Source organism: Lampetra fluviatilis, chromosome 30, assembly GCF_964198595.1.
Source record: "Lampetra fluviatilis chromosome 30, kcLamFluv1.1, whole genome shotgun sequence".
Taxonomy (NCBI): Eukaryota; Metazoa; Chordata; class Hyperoartia; order Petromyzontiformes; family Petromyzontidae; genus Lampetra; species Lampetra fluviatilis.
The window spans coordinates 784,025-805,652 of record NC_136304.1 but is presented as its reverse complement, the minus strand read 5'-3'; the positions used below and the strand labels follow the sequence as shown (position 1 = coordinate 805,652).

General features: G+C 50.9%; 3 protein-coding genes across 4 annotated transcripts in view; 1 reads left to right on the top strand and 2 right to left on the bottom strand.

Moving 5' to 3' along the window:
- LOC144943102 (inositol-tetrakisphosphate 1-kinase-like) overlaps window positions 1-7,007 on the bottom strand; it is a 35,291-nt gene extending 28,284 nt beyond the window's left edge. Inside the window, exon 1 of one of the 2 annotated variants that reach the window (XM_078870272.1) lies at window positions 6,651-7,007. The gene's annotated coding sequence lies outside the window, so the exon portion shown is untranslated. The remainder of the gene's footprint in view (window positions 1-6,650) is intronic. The other variant, XM_078870274.1, reaches the window with a different exon arrangement.
- LOC144943107 (snake venom vascular endothelial growth factor toxin HF-like) overlaps window positions 1-21,628 on the top strand; it is a 328,067-nt gene that overhangs the window by 166,924 nt on the left and 139,515 nt on the right. The gene's annotated exons all lie outside the window — the stretch shown is intronic.
- The window catches only part of LOC144943341 (calpain-9-like), a 24,855-nt gene continuing 11,444 nt past the window's right edge, over window positions 8,218-21,628 (bottom strand). The window contains exons 8-20 of the mRNA XM_078870716.1: window positions 21,084-21,244; window positions 20,189-20,331; window positions 19,533-19,544; window positions 18,310-18,518; window positions 17,702-17,735; window positions 16,859-16,948; window positions 16,105-16,162; window positions 15,493-15,557; window positions 14,297-14,359; window positions 13,380-13,458; window positions 12,984-13,100; window positions 12,242-12,309; window positions 8,218-8,788 (exon numbers count right to left, since the gene is read on the bottom strand). Of these exons, the coding sequence (XP_078726842.1) occupies window positions 8,762-8,788; window positions 12,242-12,309; window positions 12,984-13,100; window positions 13,380-13,458; window positions 14,297-14,359; window positions 15,493-15,557; window positions 16,105-16,162; window positions 16,859-16,948; window positions 17,702-17,735; window positions 18,310-18,518; window positions 19,533-19,544; window positions 20,189-20,331; window positions 21,084-21,244 (1,126 nt within the window). The 3' untranslated portion in view covers window positions 8,218-8,761. The remainder of the gene's footprint in view (window positions 8,789-12,241; window positions 12,310-12,983; window positions 13,101-13,379; window positions 13,459-14,296; window positions 14,360-15,492; window positions 15,558-16,104; window positions 16,163-16,858; window positions 16,949-17,701; window positions 17,736-18,309; window positions 18,519-19,532; window positions 19,545-20,188; window positions 20,332-21,083; window positions 21,245-21,628) is intronic.

Sequence of the window (21,628 nt, the reverse complement as noted above, 5' to 3'; positions counted from 1 at the left end):
CTCCCGCTCTGCTGTATTCATCTCTCTATAGCTACGCTTTTCTCCCAATATGCTTTCAATAATATTCTGCAATTGAGGTTTCAGAAAAGTTGTTTTATAGTGCTGATGAGTAGGCTTGCTCAAAGCCGTATCTTATTGCCTGACTTCTCATTGTTATGTTTGCTGCTCTCTGTATGTAATCTTGCTGTAACAATAAAATTATTTACGTTATTTTCATTACTTCTAAATGCTTATTTGAATTAAGACCTTGTGAGAGCGATGGGCAACTCTACGGAATTACTGTGGACATCATCAAAGAAACAGGCCTACCTCTCAAGGTCATAGACCTCAATGGTACAAGGGGGCAATATTGTCGGTGATCGTTTCAAATTTGTGGCTCAAGCACTGCGGTACGGAGAGTGGCGTAGCAAAGTGAAGGTGCTGAGTGGTAACGCAGGGGGTGGAGGGAGCTTGAGCCATGGACCTGCCCTCTCGGTAGACGACTTGAGATGACAAAGATCAATCGGGAGTAGCGAGGTGTTTGTGATTTTTTTTTTTAGTTAATCGAAATAACTGAAAATCTGGCATAGATACGAAATTTATGATTATCCAAAAGGTTTTTAGATTACATGAATCCGAAAATTGTTCATCACTTGAAGTGACCGCTTCCATGACACCACGCCAATGCTATTCCCACCAAAACACGTGTTACATGACGTCGGCTGACATTTTTATTGGCACGAAGACCCCCCTTATACTATTCCACAAGAACAACAACAACCGCCATTCGCCACTAAGTGTCGGTGACGTCTCCACGGCAATTGTGCCATACTAGGTGCACTTTTAGGCCACGTGAAGCGTCGAAGGACCGCTGGCAGGAGGTCACAAAACAGATCCAGGGGCCACGGTTTGACTGAGATGACTGGAAGATGCACCACCTGTGCTCCAAACTCTGCTAACTTTATGCACTTTAGCCGCTCCGCTCGTTGTTGTGAGCGTCGCTCCTCTGCCCTCCATTGTTACTGGAGGGCGATTGCCTTCAAATCCCTAGCAGCGTCCTTCACAGACCACCTGCGGAGATGCCAATCTGACACTGCTGGTACCAGTCAAGTAAGCACGTACATTTATAAACACGCAACCCGTATAACCGAGGTTATCCAAATGATTTGAACATACGAAATTGTCCTTAAATATCTAAACTTGAAAACCAGAAGCATATCACCATAATTAATCCTCAGCTCGGATTCAGACTCCAACAGCCAACATGACTGCGGGCAGCATGGCTGGCCATTGAACCCACGTGACCAGCGTTGTCGTGCAATGCATAATCCGCTTTTCGCCGCGTGTAAACTTCTGCACACATTGTTTTTGTGTGCACATGCATACCACTGCAGCATAGTTACAGTAAACACTTCAAGATCAGCTCTCCTAGCCTTTGACGTGCTCTCGGAATGTTAAGTATCCTAACTGTAGTTGCATGTTATTGTACTGCACATCATAACCTGTTAGGCAACTGCAAGCTAGATCGGTGCCTTTTTTTAATTAGTAAAATCTGTTGACTAAGACCACACATAGTTGTGGTTTAAACAACCCAATTTCTTGCGGTTTGACATTCTTCATCGCACGTGTCCTCAACTCATATCAACTACCCTAGAAAACCTCACAGAGTCTCAAGACTCATGATACTTGTTTTTTATAAACCTTTCGTAGAAGTGTAGGGTGTACCTTGCGTTCCAACCGTAGTGCCTTATACCGACAAGCTCCACTCAAAGTCGGCCTAAAAGTGGTCTGGAAAATATCGAAGGTGAAAATAATCCCTGCAGAGTTTGCACATTGACTACGATCTGGTACAACAATCTAAAATAAATTTCTGTGTGCATCATGCCTTTCAACAGCATTCCATTCTCAATAATCATCACGGCAAGTTCCACAGCGCTGTAACGTGGCGATCCATTCACAAGGGCGATGAACAAACGACAAAAATATATATTAAACGAAGAGTCATCAGTCCGTTGCTTCAAGAAGTAATACATGTAGTGCGAGAAGTGAATTTTGAGCGAGGTTTCGAATTTGAATGATTCAGTAGCAAAGCCATCCCAGGTGCGTGGACTGGCAACGGAAGAGCGTGGGGGTAGCCAACGCCCCTTTTAATTTTAGGAGCACACACACACAGAGGGGTCACCGTGCTGCGCACAGGTCAGGCGACGTCAGGACTCACTGGGGGACCCTGACACACGCAGGAGTCGGCGAGACACTGGCCGGGGTGGTTGGCCACCCCACCCACCATCCAGTGCCTTGTCGCCTGGCAGACAAAGTGTGAACGCCACACGCGGCAAGTTCTGCGACCAGAGTAGCCTGCCGCCATGCAGCACGACAAGCCACATCGGGCACACGACCACTGCACCACAGAGTTAGTCGGAGTGGTCAGCCATGGATCTATAAACTCCCTGAGACAGAGGGAAGCATCAAGACGTTTCAAGCGTTTAAGTATGGCCCTTCTTTATGGAAAAATAAAAACATTCTACGTATTTTCTAAGAAAAAGTGGGAAAATACCAATGTTCAGGATTTCAAGGATGTGCCATGAGTTTGAGTCTTGAGATTACTCAGCCACAATGTTGATGTGGTCTGAGGCCACTGCTGATGGCACTGATAAGTACGTGAAGAGAAGACGCGCCTAAAGTTGCTGCAGGTGTTCTGCAATGCGTGGTCGTCATCATCATACTCCTGATATTAAAAATCAAGCGACTCTCACGCCTAGGTAAACACATTAAAACATCCGTTATAAGCAACAGGATCATCATCATTATAGTCAGCAGCCATGATCAGTCCACTGCTGTATGAATGTCTCCCCAAGCTGCTGCCAAGAGAGGACATCAGTGGTGAAACTTGATTGTACTTTGTCGTGGTTTCCGACGGAGTCCATACCACGTCAAAGGCAGTCTCAATAGCCCATCCACGCTGCACATACCATACAATACTCTCTTGACGACAGAAGTCATATTTACTGCACTTACCTGGCAGCACGGCAGTGTGCTAATTCCACTATTTGTGTGTATATGCGATACACAGCAGTGCCGCTGTTGTTACATTGCTCCAATTGGCACGAGACAATGCACTGCTCTCCAGCACTGTGCGTGCTGCCGCGATGCGATGCCATGTAATGTACCACAGTAATCGAGTGTGCTCATTGGGTATAATTCCTAAAATAAATAATGACCGCTTCTCTCTCGATGTTTTACAATACCATGCTCTGCAGTGACACGTTCTGAATATGCAGCCAAAGAGAAAACAAATATATAACTGAAGTCATTGTGATAAAAAAAACCACGTCAGCTCATTTGGCTGATACATTCATTGGCTGTCAGCAGTGTGACTGAGAACACGCGTCTGTCCGAGTGGAGTGAATCAGCGGGGCAGTGGAGCATTGACGACGCCGCAACACGTGTCCTTAAGACTGCACCGCGTGCTTCCCTCCCGGCACAAGCGCAGAGGAGGCGGCGGCAGAGGCGGCGCTTTCAGAACCCCGCAGCCAGGGACGCGAACGCGCCGCCACCAAAGCAGTCGAATCTGGGCACGACGGGAATGCCCCCATCACCGCAGCGAAACGAGAGCGTGCCGGGCCCTAGAACAGCGACTGTCACCCCCCCCAACACACACCCACACGGCACCCCGCAGGAAGCAGACAGCCTCTGTGCACCGTGCGCAATCCACCAGCGAGTGCGCGTGGGAGTCCGCCGTGTGCCTCTGGTCTTAGCCGCGTCCTGCTCCAGCTGCGCCGACACCGTCGTCTGTCCCCTGCCCGCTGCCGCCGCCGCCTGCCAAGCTGGGCCCAGCGCGCTCACATTGACGACTCGAGACAAAGAGGGCCCAGCGCGCTGCTTGCACGAGTTTTGTTTAAACCGCGTGAAGTGGACTCGCTCGGGACGCGTGCCTAGAATGGATGATGGAGCAGACCGGTGGACACGGCAGCCAAAGGGGAGAATTCCACCCCGCGAGGACGTGCAAGAGAGAGATGGAGCGATTAGATCGGCTCGTGTGCAGGCGACGGATTCTGCCATCCTAGAACTGAGAGTGGGGGTGGGACTTCATCCAGCAGTGGATAGAAAATTGCTGGTGACGTTGCGATGTATGTACTATATGAGCTTGCATTGTTTGCAATAATTTACGGGTTTTTATTTTATTTTAACGAATAGATTGTACGTACAGGAGTCGAATGACTTGCTTTGTCAGCAGTAGCAGCAGCGCTGCGTAATTATGCATTTGCGTCAGCGTGACACGATGGCATCATCAAACGATGCAGTCTTCGTCTTCTTCGCTGGAGGTTTAAATCCCCAACGTGAGTGCTCAGCAAGCAGCGAGCTGGGCACGAATGCCCCGCGAGTCAACTTTGACAATCAGTCGCCGCGCCACTGGACGGGCAACACACAATTACAGAAGACCCCCAAAGCGGTCGCTCTATCGGGGAAAGTGTGTGGGCCGGAGGACAGACGTCCTCTCTCTCATCTCTCCCATCTGTCATCTGTCTCGTTCGGTGGCTTTAAACAATAGCTCTCGAACTCACGGCTCTGACAGCCAGGAAGTAAATGCTGTGGATTTGCTCTCCAGCACACAAACGGCGCGCTGTACTCGTAACGAATTGGCACGTTCTGTTTACATGACAACCCGTACTAATTGGCTGTGTCGGGTTTTTACGACGCATTTATATTTACGCGATCTCACCCAACACAAACACCTATATTATGGAGCCAAAATGTGATCTCACCTCCCACTGACGCCCATAATCATTCTGTGTGCATAGGCAGCAGCAGCAGTAACAGCACTTGTGTGCACACTCGTGATGCGAGTGGCGGAAAGTGGCTGCTGCTGTTGATGATGGGGGCACGAGAGGCTTGCCGTGATTTTCAGGATGTGATCGGGTTTCGCGATACGACAGCGATTGCGATATTACGTCGCCATGACTTTGTGTCGGTGTGTTCACGCGTTTCAGTGCACCGCGTTTGTGTGCTGATGTTCTCCCAGCATGAACGTAAAGGCGACTTAAACGTTCTTCAGCTGTAGGTCACTCAACGCATAAAGCCAGTCACGTCCCATCATTACAACCCACCATGCTCATGACGCACACGCTGGCAGTTACACAAGGCACGCTACCATGGCATCATCATTATCAAATCAAACTATTACCAAAACGACTACGTCACGTACTGTAATTGCCAAGCCATTCAAATGAATTGGAAACATTAAACGGGAAACAACTTCAATTGTCGAGTTAGTTTTTTTTTCTCACAGTCATCTTACTCGGGAATTGAATACTGTACAGTGCGAATAAAAACATGAAAGGGGCCAATGGTGAGATCCTCTGATTAAATAAGTCATGGGGAAAAGTGCCGTACCAGAGTCATTCATGTATGACATTCACAAATGTCTCACTGCTGCGAAGCGTGCTCCAAACATTGCCTTGGGGAAGTTTGGTCGCAGAGATATTGCCGTAGTAAGAATGCATAATGAATGTGTTTACCAGACGAGAATTATTAGCTTACAGGGCTGGATCATAGCTGCTTCTACCAATGATTAACACAGACAACTCCGCTCGTCCTTTCACTTGTGAGTGGCACGTGGACAGATTCACGCTCCACGCCGTGCCCGTGTTCCCCCCGTGATTGCTTCAACACGACGCCGTCTTCTTCTTGGTTCTTTTGGTAAAGTCACGTAGAATGGAAATAATAAAATAATAAAAAGAAAACATAATAAAATTATTCTCACGTTTCGGCCACAACGCAATCAGTCGTCCTCAGGTGGAGAACAGGTCTGTCGAGAAGACAGAGTCTGAATGGATTCAGACGTCGTGAGAATTATTTTATTATGTTTTATTTTATTTTTATTATTTTATTATTTCCCTTCTACGTGACTTTACCGAAAGAACCAAGAAGATGAATCCCTGCAGTCACGAAAGCTTTAAATCGAAAAAACGACGCCGTCTCTCGTGTGGACAGTCGAACGTCCTTGTGATCAGCGCGCTCGCCACTTGGCCGCCCTAGACGTCTCCACGGTGGGATGATGATGATCCCCGCCACGGAGTGTCCCTTTCGCCAAGTTGGCTCAGCGTTGGCCATCAAAGGCGCCGTCGCGTTTCTGGTGTGTGCACGTGGGGCCATTGTGTGACCAAGACGCACGCCTACAATGAAATAGCACATTTTGAGAAGTACTTGTCAATTATTTGTAACTAAATAAGTCACTGAACGTGAACAAGTCACTGTTCATAATTACCACTGTTATTCAGGTCGCGCTGGCAAAATAGGTCATGTTGTTACATCGGGCACTCCCCTGAGTAATTAAAGGATGACCCACATCATCGTGCATTCCAATACACACACACAAACATCAACAAACTGTTATGAGGCCAATATGCATTCACTCATTCAGCGGTGAACAGATAATGCTACTGCAGCTGCTGATAATAATGTTAAAACAAACACAATGCAAACAAAAAAACACAACCTTACCATAGTCAACTTTTTTAGGTAAGCAAGAAAAGCATCCGGCCATCAGTGCCATACAAGAGTTAACAGAATACTTTTATCTTTTAAAGGCAAAGAGAAACAAAACAAAAGCCCATCCACACTTGTAGTGGAAGCTCTCTGTCAAAACCCTGGCTCAACAAAAACCCACCCACCTTGACACAGCACAAAGTTGTGAGTAAAACGTCTCGTGGTTGTGGCGTGGTTGGTGGTGGTGGAGGCAGCCGTCACAGCGTTCTGGCCACGTGGTTGGTGGTTGTGGTGGTGGTGGTGGCAGCCGTCACAGCGTTCTCGCCACGTGGTTGTGGTGTGGTTGGTGGTGGTGGTGGAGGCAGCAGTCGCAGCGTTCTGGCCACGTGTGCCACCCACCCAAAACCCCGCCTCTAGTGAAGTCCTCCCGCCCCAGTTGGGGATGTGGTGAGAGAGAGAGGAGGGGGGGGTGAATTCCTCGGGTCCAAAACCATTGGTCGGGAACGGCTCCCCACATTGTCATGTCCGGGCGGCGCAAAACAGCAGTGCGACTGTGGCCACGGCACACAAACCACTGTCGTCTGCCCCTTCAACCGAGCCGCAGAGGAATGGCAAAACGACACCAACTCTCTCTCTCGCGAAGCCCTCTCGTCGAGGCGAGCAGAGCTCGACACGAAGCTCGCCCCTGCACACATTGCTGCTGCCAGCAGAGAGTGTCAGGGTTGGGTTGGCTTCAAGTGCTTTGCAAAGCCGTGGCCAAACCAAGTGACGGCCCCCATCCGCTGCGTGCAGGCAGTGGCTGGATTACGTTTGACCGAGCGGTGGGTGGGGGGCTGGCGCTGTTGAAGTTGTTTTTTTTTGGGGGGGGGGGGGTGAGGGCCCACTGTGTATATTCAAACTCCCTTCCATTTATACGTTATATAGATATGTTTGTAACGAGCACCCATCCCCAATGTCAAACGTGCAGTTATCTATTGATTAATCTAGGTTATTTCAGGTCTGTTTTGTTATGATATTCGATTCGTATAGTTTGAAAATAAAGTTAAACCGAACAAAACTGATGTTCACATTCTGCACATGACTGGTAGCATTACCCAGAGCGGCGCTATGGCTACAATGACCCCCAATGGCACTCCAGCGTGCTAAAGTAACTCGTTTCGACCATTCTAGAGAAGTTCCTCTTTTTATTGGGGGGGGGGGGGGTCAATGCGAGGCTCTGGAACGCAGTGAACCCGGCCCGGTATGCACGTGCTCTTCCGTGCAGGGATTATTGGCCGTGTGCATGCGGCTCGGTGAGGCCTCCATTCAGCAGTAGATTGAACAGGGCTGCTGCTGATGACGACGTTGCAGTGTTTGTGTGCGCGTGTGTCAACTCGTGCCGAGGCGGCCTTCAACAAGCCCTTGCCCCAAAAGTATATTAAGGCTATACGGGGGGATCTTTGCGCTAACGTTAACCCGACGTCCCGAGTTCGATTCCAACTCGCGGCCAACATCAGTGACGATTATTTGAACAGTTCCTGGACCTCACCTAGGTCAACTCAGTCTCAAATGAGTACCTGGTGTAAACATCGCGACTCGAGAGACAAAGGCGGCCAGGCGTGGTGCAGGTGACCCACCCCCTCGTGTGCCACAGTGCCGGCCTTCTCATTGAGGCCACACGGGAAATCGTCGTCTGCTTTGCGTGGTGCCCCCTGCAGTCATCTCAGTCTATCAGAGGCGTGCGGGAAGAAGAAGAACCTCAACACAAAAATGTCGATTCCTTAGTTTATTTACATTCATACAGGAAAGTGTTTAAAAGTAGTAACGTTTAATCACAAAACCACGTTCTGGATCCAACTTGCGATTGCATGCAACCTCCAACATGAATCTCGAACATTTATAAATATATTGCAAATATAAAATACATAAGAGTAAAAATTATAAATAATGACACCACCAGTTGATGTGAATTTAAGAAAATAAGTTAACTTTGTTTAGATCATGCCGTGATCAGAAACAATCCAGTTTTACTTTAAAAATGTAAACACGCAGGTGCCCTATTGTGATGATCACGCACAATCGGTGCAAGGCGTGAGCAATAAATATATAATTCACGTAAAAAAAATATTCCTGAAGTTTTAAATTGACCAGCTAGCGCAGCAGTAGCGATCTGAGTATGCGTGTTTCAACGCGAGTGATTCGCGCCTGCGTTCACATTATCCTCACCATCTCGTTAATAAAAAAAACCCACATCTTCCCACCGACCCACAGAACCCCGGATTCTCCGCGCGTCTTCCCCACACGTCAGCGCCTCTTCTTAGCAGCACAGCATCAGCCTTAGAAGCTGTGAAATAAACAAACAAAAATGTATCAGAAGGAGGCATTGCGTTAAAAATGTGTCTTACTCTAAAGTCGGCAGAGCACGGTGCCATGCGAGGCAGGATCTGGAAGAACTCTGGTGAACAGAGCGGACATCCAGAATAAAGATGTCATTCGAGATCCCGAACACCACCGCACCTCCTGTCTTTGACACTTCTCCTCGAAAACACCGGTGGAGCCATCAACCGCATGAGGACATCAACAGGCCGATGCGTGCACATCCCCTTCGTGAATGGTGCGATTGTGGGTTTACCATAAAGTCAACCCATGGAGATACATTGAGACACATTGAGATGCATTAAAGACAAGCCACGGGGTAGTGCGATTGTGGCCATGCGATCCAAACTACAGGCCACGTAGTGACATCGCTGTAGCCTGCACTCCTTCAAAGGAAGAACATCAGAAACACAAACTCTGCTGAAGCCCTCTCGTCGCGGCACGCAGACCTGCCACTGAGCAACTCGTGAACACTGCTGCATTGGCAAGAACAGAATAGCACTGGAATGTGATGACATCATCATCATCATCACCGTGGGACTAATCCTGCCACATTAACAGGGCCCCTTTTTCCCACCGCTAAAAACACGCTCATTCAAGCTCCGCCAAGGTTACCTGCGTGTTTCCAGCTCAACAATTCCCATGCATTCACGCCAGCGGTTCAGGAGGGTATCCCAAGCTTGGGGGTCTTAACATCTCATCGTTTCAGGACGGGCTTTGAGAACGGCGTCCCCAAGTCGTCACCATCCCTCAGGGTCGGGCGCTACTGCCATCCGACTCACTCCCTGCACGCCAAGTGGTGATCTCATCGCGGCACGTCCCTGGCAGGCCAGCCGGCGGGGTGGGAGCGGTAGCGCAGTCGCGGTTAGCGCCACGCCGCGCTACAAACCCGGCCAGCCGAGTTCGATTCCTGCTCACGGCCAACACCGGTGACGATTATCTGAACCGGTCCTGCGCCTCCCCTAAGTCGACTCAGCCTGAAATGAGTACTGTACCTGGTGCGGTGTGTAAACACTCGCCGCCGGGGAGACAAAGGCGGCCGGGCGTGGGCCTGACCACCCACCCCCTCGTGTGCCACCGTGCCGGCCTTCCTCGGAGCTTTCAGTGCTACTCGTTTACACCACTTGCCCCAACAGTGTTGGTAAGGCTACACGGGGGATCTTTGTCTTTGGGGATCGGCGGCTGCGGTGGGGGGGGGCTGCATTGGCACCAATCCAGCCCCTGGCAGGTCAAGGCAAGTGCCGGGGCCGCCTGCACGATAACCCCGGGGGGGGGGGGGGCTACGATGCTCCCTCACACCACGTCACCAGTTGGACGTTGCAGCCAAGTCACCGGCGAGCTGCACGGACACGACGATGCTGGAGCGCGGAGCTTTGCTCTAAAAAAAAATGACAGCCAAGGGGAGTTTTTTCAGCCGTCCACGTTTACAAAGGTGGCGTGGCAATGTGCTCGTGCAGCAGCAGTAGCAGCAGCTTGGCAGGGCGGCCCGGGGGGGGGGTGGAGAGAGTGGTCCTGGCTGCGAATCTTTGGCAAGGAGGGCCCCCCGCTGTGCGGCCAGGGGTGTGATGTGAATAATGAGGCTTTTGCGAACCGGCTTAGTGGCGGATGCAGTGGCTCAGAGGCTTTTGTTGGGCACAGGCACAGCCATTCCCCCACCCAGCCCATGTTCAGCCCCTCCCTCTGTGCCACGAGCAGCGAAAGTCAAAGCCAAGTTGGCGGAAAGTCCTGAAATCTCTGCGTGGAAGGGCACCCGCTAAAGTTGGCGATGTATTACGCAATGGTGATACCGCTGATGTTATGAGGATGGCAAAAAGGTGAAGAGGTGCAGCCTCGCTTGTACCGCTGGGACGCCGCGGTGGCTAGGAGATGTTAACTGCCTCGCCTGCTATACAGGAGGTCGTGGGTTCGATTCCGACCCTGATGCCTGCTGCTGTATATTTGGAGTTTGCGTGTCTCTCTCATCATCATCACGATGGCTAGATGTTAACTGCCTCGCCTGCTATACAGGAGGTCGTGGGTTCGATTCCGACCCTGACGCCTGCTGCTGTATATTTGGAGTTTGCATCTTTCTCTCATCATCATCACGATGGCTAGGAGATGTTAACTGCCTCGCCTGCTATACAGGAGGTCGTGGGTTCGATTCCGACCCAGACGCCTGATACTGCTGCTGTATATTTGGAGTTTGCGTCTCTCTCTCCCCGTGGTCGTGTGGATTTTCTCTGAGTCCTCCGGTTTTTCCATCCATAATCAGAAACACGCGTTTAGAGTATTTGGCTGCTATACATTTCCACGCGATAAGCCACTTCGTTGAGCTATCATTTGTGGCCAGGTCGCTTCTGCAAAAGAGCTTGAAAGCTCAGTGGGCCTTACCTGGTAAAATAAAGTAAAAAAACGAGGTGATACTGCCTCCACTAGAGGGAGCTCTAGACAGCCCGACATTCTTAGAGCGCATGGCCAGGGGTCGACAACCAACACAACAAGGAGACTTGTTTTTCGAGTTTGGTAAAAAAACAAAACTCAATGTCAAGAGCCTCAATGCCACGTGAATCCGAGACGGTGGTCCTTAGTGAACGACGTCACGAAGCGGTCTCTGAAGAGCCGCATACGGCTTCGGAGGCGAGTCCTGTAAACATCCAGAAGGCGCGACCGTTTTACAGACGCGCGGATTCTGCCGGCAGAGGGCGATGTCAGAGCCTTGCTACAAACGCCCCGATCTCCCTCTCGCTCCCCTCCATCCCAACCCCATCTCTGTGCCTCTCGAGGGACTGGGGGAGCGGTGGGGGAGCGGTGAGCGTGCTGCGCTACGAACCCGGCCACCAGAGTTCGATTCCCACTGGCACCGGTGACGATTATATCTGAACCGGTCCTGGGCCTCCCCGAGGTCGACTCAGACTCATAAAGAGAACCTGGTTCAGTGTGTAAACATCGTCACTAGGGAGACAAAGACGGCCGGGCGTGGGGTTATCCACCCAACCCCTCGTGGGCCGTGCCGGCCTCCATAGGTGCTCTCTAACAGCACTTGCCCTAACAGTCTGTTAAAGGCTATACTCGGGATATTTGCCTTTGTGCGCGTGCATAGCACTTGCGCATGTATATTGAACTTCGTTTGCACCATACATAGTCAACCGTGCTAATCACAAACTAAGCAACAAAAAACTGTTTTTAAGAAATGAGTTTTCAATCTGGATGATTTAGAAGTGCATAGTTCCAGTGGAAGGAAGAGCGTTCCAGACGGCCGCAGAAGTGCATCTGAAAGCGCGCGATGATGCAGTGACCCCCCCCCCCCCCCCTTGTTCGATAGCCAACAGCCAAAAGTCGCCGTGGCCGCCGCTGCTGTGAGGACGATGAGCGGCGTCACCTGGCGGCGTCTCCACCCCTTGACGGGCCAGCGAGGCGTTGCGGGTCATTAGCGGCGTCTCACCTCCGTCTCGGAGAGCAGCACGCCGTTCGCCGTCGCCTTGCCGCTCGAGTAGAAGGCGCCGAACGCATCTGCGGCGGGGAGAGCGAAGACGCCGCGAGCGTCAGGGTCGGCTCGCCTGGCGTGAGACCCGTGGAGCCGACTCGCTCTGCTGCGCGTGGGCAGCGTGTAAAGGGGCTGTGTGGGCAGCATGTACAGGGGCTGGGTGGGCAGCGTGTACAGGGGCTGTGTGGGCAGCGTGTACAGGGGCTGGGTGGGGGGCTGGGTGGGCAGCGTGTTCAGGGGCTGGGTGGGGAGCGTGTACAGGGGCTGCGTGGGCAGCGTGTACAGGGGCTGTGTGGGCAGCGTGTACAGGGGCTGTGTGGGCAGCGTGTACAGGGGCTGTGTGGGCAGCGTGTACAGGGGCTGGGTGGGGGGCTGGGTGGGCAGCGTGTTCAGGGGCTGGGTGGGGAGCGTGTACAGGGGCTGTGTGGGCAGCGTGTACAGGGGCTGTGTGGGCAGCGTGTACAGGGGCTGTGTGGGCAGCGTGTACAGGGGCTGTGTGGGCAGCGTGTACAGGGGCTGGGTGGGGAGCGTGTACAGGGGCTGTGTGGACGCGCTGATACGACGGCAGCGAGCGTGTTGCATGGCAAGGGTTTAGAGGCGTTGCACATTATGAAATTCGGGAAATGTTATAAACACACCGTGAGCATCGAGTGAGTGAGTGTCGAGTGAGTCAGCGGTGAGTGAGTGGGGTGAGGCTCACCTGAAGTAGCAGTCAGGGTGGACAGGCAGCACACGTACTCCTCGAAGCCAACGCGGCCGCGTGCGTCCGCGTAGCGTGCGGTGATGGCGCGCACCGACTCGGACGAGGGCGCACGACCTGCACTCCGCACCGCGCGCAAGCGGGCAAACCGGGCGATGAGTCGACTCCACACAGGGCAGCTTAGCAGCCAGGCAACACGGTGACTAAACAACCTGGCGAACGGTAACTGGCTCATCCAGGCAACATCTCAAGTGATCGACCAGGCAGCATGTAATTATATAAACGAGGCAGCACGACAGCTAAACAACCAGGCAAGACGTCAATTAAAACAACCATGCAGCTACTTGTAACAAATGGCACTCGGCGTGTGAGACTGCGACCACATCGGTTGCTCACCGAGTGCTTGCAGGGCCGAGCTCAGTTCCGTGGGGCTCAGCGAGCCGTGCACCTCCTGGGATGACTGCACGAAGATGTTCTGTGCGCAGGAGCAAAGAAAACGGCGGACAATAAAAAAAAACGCCACATCTGCGAGCGAACATTCACGGCTCTCCTTGAGGAACTGAAGAAGCTCCCAAGCGAAACGTCGGACATGGTGCATAACAACATGCGGGACATTCTTAAAACCCATCATAGAGGTAAAAACTAAACTAAAAACTGTAATAAAATAAACTTTTTATTTTATCAGGCAAGGCCCACTGAGTAGTTCTTTTTCAGAAGCGACCTGGCCACAAATGATAGCTCAACGAAGTGGCTTATCATGTAGAAATTATAGCAGCCAAATACTCTAAACGCGTGTTTTTTAAATGTGGAGGGAAAAACCAAAGAACCTGGAGAAAATCCACATGACCACAGGGAGAGACGCATGCCAACTCCAAATATACAGGCGTCAGGATCTAACCCATAACCTCTTGTATATCATCCCTACATCAGGGGTTGCAGCTCTGTGCCTAGCACCTTTAAATCCAGCTTGGAGACCGACTGTTTATCACTGGCTTTCTGCGACTTGTCGTGATTGGACGTTACATGTGCTGCGAGTGCGATCATTGTTATTATTGGCTTCTAGCGTGGTTTATTCTTCATTGCATCAATATTGTGAGTAGAGTTTCCATTGTTGTACTATTATTTAACTGTAGTTTGATTGGATTTTATCTAAACTATTACATCCAGCGCTTTGAGATATTTCGACATGAAAGGCGCTTTATAAAATCAAGATCGTCACAATCACCACGATTATGAACCGTACGCGTACCGACCGGTCACCGATGCTGCCAAGGCCGACGCGCGTGCCGTGGGGAGCACAGCGAGTGACTTACGGTCCAGTCCTTCAGCTTGGTCCAGAAGGCGGTGAACTCCTGGAGCCCAAGCTGCCCATTGTGCTGAGCGGGGCGAGGGTCAGCGGGTCAAGGTGAAACTAATAACACAAGATGAACCGATTCCGGCGGTGGTGGTGCACACCTGCAATGGTGGTGCACACCTACAGTGGTGGTGCACACCTGCAGGGTAGCCAGGGAGTGCGGCAGGGACAGCTGCGTGTATGTGTGTGTGTGAGTGCTGTGTGTGAGTGCCGTGTGTGTGTGCTGTGTGTGTGCTGTGTATGAGTGCTGTGTGTGAGTGCTGTGTGTGTGCTGTGTGTGTGAGTGCTGTGAGTGCTGTGTTTGTGTGAGTGCTGTGTGTGTGTGAAACAACCGCCCTGCGGAGCAACGCGGCGCTGCCTGTAGGCGGCAGTGGAGCAAGTAGGCTGTCTATCCGCATTGTTGATTGTTTCACCCTTCCCGCGAGCGTGTCACAGAGTGTGCCACGCACGGGACCCGGAGTTCTAAATTCTGCCCACGGCCGCCACCGTCGCCACCGTCACCGTTAATATTGTTGCCATCACAATCGCCGGCATTGTTATTATCTTGTAATCTCCATCGTCGTAATCATCATCATCATTATTATCAGCTGTAATCATCGTTAATCAGCCAACACCAGTAAAGTTGGCGCCGACTGGTGAGGCTGCAAAGGAGTTGAATTCCGCCCGATGTTCGTTTGAGGAAGGGCATGCAAGGGCACGCTGTGGCTGGTTTCATTTTTATCATTTGGAATTTGTGCTAGAACGGCAACACACAACGACCTGTTCTCTGCGAATGATTCCTGAGAGGCCACTCAGAGTTTTTGTTCCAGACTGGACAGCACAAATGGGAAACAACAAAGACAAATCGTACATACGCATGGATTGTGTAACTCTCTATGATGTGTGTTCGTCTTCTCAAGAATTTAATTTGCAGTATGGAAGCCGACAGGGAGCTGTCAGGGTAAAGTGCATTTGCAAAAGTGTTTCTAGATTGTCCTTTCAGCTCTGAATTGTGTCTCCAAATTTTTGGGAATAACCCTTTGAAAAATGTTTCCAACTGAACAGCAACACAACTTCGCACAACAGTTGAGTTCATATTTGGATCGTCTTAACGAGAGCTACTGCGACCCCACATTGCAGACAGACAGAGACAAGGCGAACGCGTAAAGAGGATACGCCCTTGAGTCCCACGATGCGACGGCTGCCTTCCAGGCTGAAGGATGTCGTTCCCAGCTCCGCTCCTACGGCGATGAGCACATTAACGGATTAATAACCGGACGAAAAGAACTCCTCTAAAACAACACAGCCAGCCCTCGCGAGCCGTGAAACTGGTGGAGCAGCGGGGCAGTGGTTAGCACACCGCTCTAGAAACCAGGCCAGGGCTGACATCATGTGCACCGATCCGGAGTAATGACCCGCACTGAGAAGTGCGGTGAAGGATTGTCAATCGACCTCCAATGGGTGGATTGACAAAGGGCTGTTAATGATTTTGTTTATAGACATTATGACAGCGAATGAATTCCCAATGGCGAGATGACGGTGATGATGAGGACACTGAGATATTGAAGGTAATGTAGTAGTATTTATAATAAGTTGTATTTGATGATGATGATGATAATGATGGTGATTATGAAACTGATAGTGATGATGGTGATGACAATGATAGTGATGACTGTAATGGTGATGATGGTTATGAAAATAATGGTTATGGTAATAATCATTATTACACGGATGGCAATGATGATAATAGTGACGATGTAAATCATGATGATAACTATATTTACTTACGGGTAGAAACTAGCTTGGTCAGTAGATTCTGCAGGACGAAGGGGTCCATTATTCCTTTCTGCGTGGACACAAATATAACAGCGGAGAGATTCAGCAACATGTCCCTCACCTGTCTTCTAGCCCCATGGCAAGATGGCTCACTGCAGTCACCTAATGAGACCAGGGACTGAGGTTTCAAGTTACTTTAAAAAGAATAGACAATGAGCACCATATGGTGGCCACCTCTGAGGTTGGAAACAACCACGAGGTATCATCTCATAGTGCCAGAAGAGGGGAGCGTTTCGTTTATCATTACAAGTGGTGTATTATTAGTATTATTAGTACAGTTGATAAAATACTGGTTCTGACTGTACATTTTTTTTCTGTTTGGTAAACACAGGTGGTACGTGCATGTGTGTGTTTGTGCAGGAGGCTCGTGAAGGACGCTACCGGGCAGTTGGAAGCGGTCGCCCTCCAACAACAACGGAGGGCAGTGGAGCGACGCTCACAACAACGAGTGGAGCGCCTGGTGGCTAAAGCACAGCAAGTTGGCAGAAGAGGGCACAGGTGGCACATCTGCCAGTCGTCTCAGTCGGTCAACCCGTGGCACCCGCTGGGTCTGTCCCGTGACTTTCTGCCTGCGAGCCTTTGACGCTTCACGTGGCCTCGGAGTGCACCTGGCCTGGCACAGGTGCCGTGGTGACGTCACTGCCACTTAGTGGCGAACGGTGGCTGCTGCTGCCGCCATTGTTGTTTGTGTCCATGCGTGACTCACGTTGGGGGCCGTGTACTTCTGGAAGATGTCTCGGCACCACCTCCGCGTGGCGTCCTCCACGGGCTCCGGCGCCTTGGGGACCGAGCGAGGCTGCGTGACCAGAGGGAGCAACGGGCCACCGGTTACATTACACCGAAAAATACTTGGAGAGAAACGTGTCGATACGAACCCGGTGTGTGATCACTTTCGGAGCAGAAAGCATTTCTCGAGGGCATTCATTCAACCCGTGGCATGACCGATAACATCATTCGTATGCAATCCGTGAAAATCCACGAGCCTTTTTTCTAATGTCTGGAATAATACGTAATTTGCATATGACGTGGTTGATAAACAGTGGTATAACATTTATTGTAAATCATATTTGTAGTACAAAAATGTTGAAGTCAATTTGTATAGGTTGCAGTGACACACGTGTATGCATGTAGAACTTCCTTCGCACTGTACATAACCAACCATGCTAATCACATGGATACGTTAATATTAAAGATGCATGTAAAAGACTTAAATAAAACCCTTTAAAGGTAAACTTAAAAATAATAATAACAATCGTAATGATACTCAAATCACGGCCTTCAAAAGAAAAGCCTTCCGGAGAATTGTTAACATTTCTACACAATGAGCATGCAATGAAGAAGGTAGTCCTGGAAAGAAGATAAGTAGAAGCAAAGCTACCCAGTCTGATCAAGTACAGGAAATCACAGCATCTCATCAGCAGTCACGCCTCGAGGGCCCAAACGACCTCAACGACCTCAACGACCCCGAGGGCCCACGAGGCCCAAACGACGTCAAGGGCCCACGAGGCCAAGGAACTGGCGAGAATAGAAAAAAATGTGAGATTCTTACCTGCACAGTGGCGTTGCTTTCTCTTCCCATTTCCCTGAATTAAGAAATAAATAAACAACACGAGAGGGTGGAAATTCATATTTAACTTTTGTAATCAGAAAGTACTCGTGTTTAATGTTCAGTGCACAGTTGAGTAAAAGCACAGTGATTTAAATAAGATTAACTGCAATTGAAACTGAATCTACATTAATTACAATAATACAAAGCGTTTGACTTTTCACCCAGATAAAATATAATAAGTAGTGATATTGACACATTAATATTAAGGATTTACCGGCCTTCACAGATGCTCGCTAACAGCACTTTCCCCAACAGTCTGTTCAAGGCTATACGGTGGATCGTCTGGTATACAGGAGGTCGTGGGTTAGTCCCCAACCTTAATGCCTGTAAATGTGGAGTTTGCATGTTCTCCCCGTGGCCACGTGGATTTTTCTCTGGGTCCTCCAGTTTTTACCCTCCACATTTTAAAACTTGCGTTTAGAGTATTTGGCTGCGAAACATTTCCACATGACAAGCCGCTTCGTTGAGCTATCATTTGTGGCCAGGTCGCTTCAGATAGAGATCCATACTGCTCAGTGGTCGAGCAATCTTTGTTTGCCTCGACGTACTCGGATTGCAGGCCGTCGCGCTGAGCGAAGATGCGGAGGATGAACTCGGCCTCCTCATTCGGCTGGAACGTGCACGGCACGACGACGTAGTCGCCGTACGGCAGGCGGAAGCGACCCCCGACCTCGCGCAGGTTGCTCCACGTCGCCGTGCCCCCCACGGAGCTCGCTGCCGTCAGCGCCTCCTGCGGCAGCCAGGAGGCGTCCCGCAACTGGAACGCGGCAGACAGAAAGAGGCGAGCGTCAAGCGAGGCTCACGCGACGCTGTCAAGCCCACGTGCACAAGGCTGCAGCGGCTTTTGGCGAACCGTCAGACAAAGATGGTCACCGCATGGCAAGCCATCGAACAAAGACGGTCGCCGCATTGCGCACTTGCAGATACGCTCCTGCGCCCGTCTGGCATGCTCTTCCTTCCGATATAAGGATGCCGTTGGAGATATGCACTTTTAAATCGTCTAGATTGAACACTCATTTCTTTCAAACTGCTTTTTGTGTTTGGTTTGTCATCCTTCCCCCGCACCTGCGAGTAGCACGGTTGGCTATGTGCGGTGCGAGAGAAGAAGTTCAACGTCACATACACAATGATTTGATATTGTCATTGTTTTTGTGCTGTTCGTCTATTGGCGTCCTTTGGTCTAAAACCAGATAAGGCCATAAAGGAGGCCAATGAGTTTCATACATTATTATCAAAGCACGTGCGTGTTTGCACGTTTTACCACGAGTGTGTGTGATTAATGCAGACTTGATGCCTTGCAAGAGGTGTGTCTATTTGGTGTTTGAACATCTTAACACCTCCTGTGTTATTGCCAGAAAGGGTAAAGCAAAAAATGTTCTCCATCAAGGTCACTCTGTAGCGTGACCTCGTTTATAGAGGTGGGGGGGGGGTACCAAAGACCAACACCAAAGGGGGGAGCGAGGGAGGGGCACGACCCAGTCAATGCTGCCCCTTCAGAGGGGTTATATCTGCTGTGGCAGCTGGGCTTTAACACATAACGACGACACAAAGAGAAGCGAAGCCACGGGCTAAGTGAATTGAGGTATTGAAGTGGGAGGGGCTGGTTCCCGCGACGCTCTTGCGAGGAAACCATCGAGAGGGCCACAGCGCACAGCGTCATTGCGCGTCGTCCACACGATCGTGCAAGGAACGAAAAGTGACGCTTTTGTGCAACTACGGTCGAGACATCGTCTTCAGTGAGAGTACGCGAGAAGGGTGTACATGTACTCACGTCTTTTGGAATCTGCAGAAACAAACGGTAGATAAAGATGCACGTTAGCAGACTTATTCAATTAAAATAAACATTCAGTGCCTTTATATTCAAACGAGCGTGCGGCAGTGTACATCTTCACCGGTGGCACTGGGTCAGTGGTGGAAATTCCACGTTGGCAAGGGGTTGGGTTGATCACTTCCTACAATGTGGTACTTGATCCTGCAGAGCTTTACGAGCCAAGTCCGTCTTAAGGCGCTCGAGGTGTGAATATCTCGAGGGATCTTTTGCGAGGCTCTGGTGTGGCCACCAGGGGGCAGTGCAGCACAAAGCCCAACGTTGTGGGCGCCAGAGGGACCCAAAACAAACAATTTGTGTTTACCAGGTGAGGCCCACTGAGCCGTGTAGCTCTTTCTCAGAAGAGACCTGGCCACAAATGATAGCCCAATGAAGTGGCTTGTCGCGTGGAAATGTATAGCAGCCAAATACTCTAAATGCGCGATGTTGATTCTGAATATGAATATGGAGGGATAAACCGGAGGACCTGGAGAGAAAATCCACACGACCACGGGGAGAACATGCAAACTGCAAATATACAGCTGGCGTGAGGGTCGAACCCACAGCCTCCTGTATACCAGGCGAGGTAGTCAACATCCCGCCAGCGCGGTGCTATGTACCTGGTGGATGAGGAAGCCGATGGAGAGCAGCGGTTGGCGGTTGCGCTGCAGGTCGCGTGGTTTTTGTAGCAGGGTCAGGAGCACCTCCCCGCCTTCCCGGGCCAGGATCCGCACGCGGTACTGCGGGTTCGTGCGGTACGTGTCTGCGGGCATCGCGACGTCAATTGCACGTTAAATTAATTCGTTCGTCGATTCATTCATTCATCGTTCGTTCAAATGCCGGCTGCGTGTAATTTATTGCCGATCTCCGGTGAAGCGAACGGAGGCAGCGGGAGATGCAGACACTTGATGATGCCGATGATGATGAAGCACAAATGGAAGATTAACATTTAAAAGGACTGTGGTAGTCACCCAGAACAGGAGCATGGAACACGACTCAACGCCCGGTTCTCAAATACAAAGGAGGGATGGTCACAGCGATACACCACCCTGGTCCTCCTGACGCAATTATCTGGCTCATTAACAACCTCGACGTGCAATTGCAACTGTTGCTCTAAGTCAACGTCAGCCGTACGAAGGCGATCGTCTTGCTCGAAACGGGCGCTTCTTACTCGTCGTGAGGAATGCCGCGCTGCGGTTCATTCGTGACGTGACAACATCAACAATAAATAAAATAATTAAAAATAATAAATACAATGAGTAATATTCAGCCGCGGCAATGTGAGAGCCGTAATGACCGCCGGAGGGGAAACAAAAACTAGAGGACCCCGAGAAAAATCCACGTGCCCACGAGGAGAGCGAGACAGAGACGCGAAAACTCCAAATATACAGCAGCAGGCGTCAGGGTCGGGGTCAAACCCATGACCTCCTGCGCACCAGGCGGCCCCCCGTATAGCCCCGGACAGACCGTCGGCGCCGGTGCCGTGAGCCGCGGTTGCGCGCGAGGCGCCCGCACCTTGGTGCTGGCAGGTGCCACCGGCCGAGTGGCCCCTCCTCCACTCGCCGGCGTGCGTGGCGACGGCCCAGCGGTGGCGCTGGCCCTCGGCCAGGTCGTCGGCCGTCAGGTGGCACATGTCCAGCGTGTGGAAGTTCTTGCGGAAGTGGCCCATGAACATCCTGTGGCGGGGACGACGCCGAGAAGCAGGAGGCCGTTACAGACGCTCAAAACGGAGTGCGTGGAAAGGTGAAATTGATGGGCACGCAATCGTGGGCGGTCACGTGACCTGTGTCTGCGATCTGATTCGACGTCAGCATCCCAAGTTCACACTTGAAGGAGCAGCAATCGTCTGTGCCCAGATGTGTGCGGCAATGTCTGCTACAATACAAAACGGTTCGGAAACGTATTTCCTTTGAGAATTGCTATAGAAGTGCCCAAGTGCATCATGGCTTGATGATGATGCTGCGATGGAGCGTGCTGTGAGCAAGCGCTGAGGAAGGCGACCGAGTGACGGCAGTAAAGCAAGTAGGTTCGTGAACTGGTCTGTGCAAGTGTTATCATCT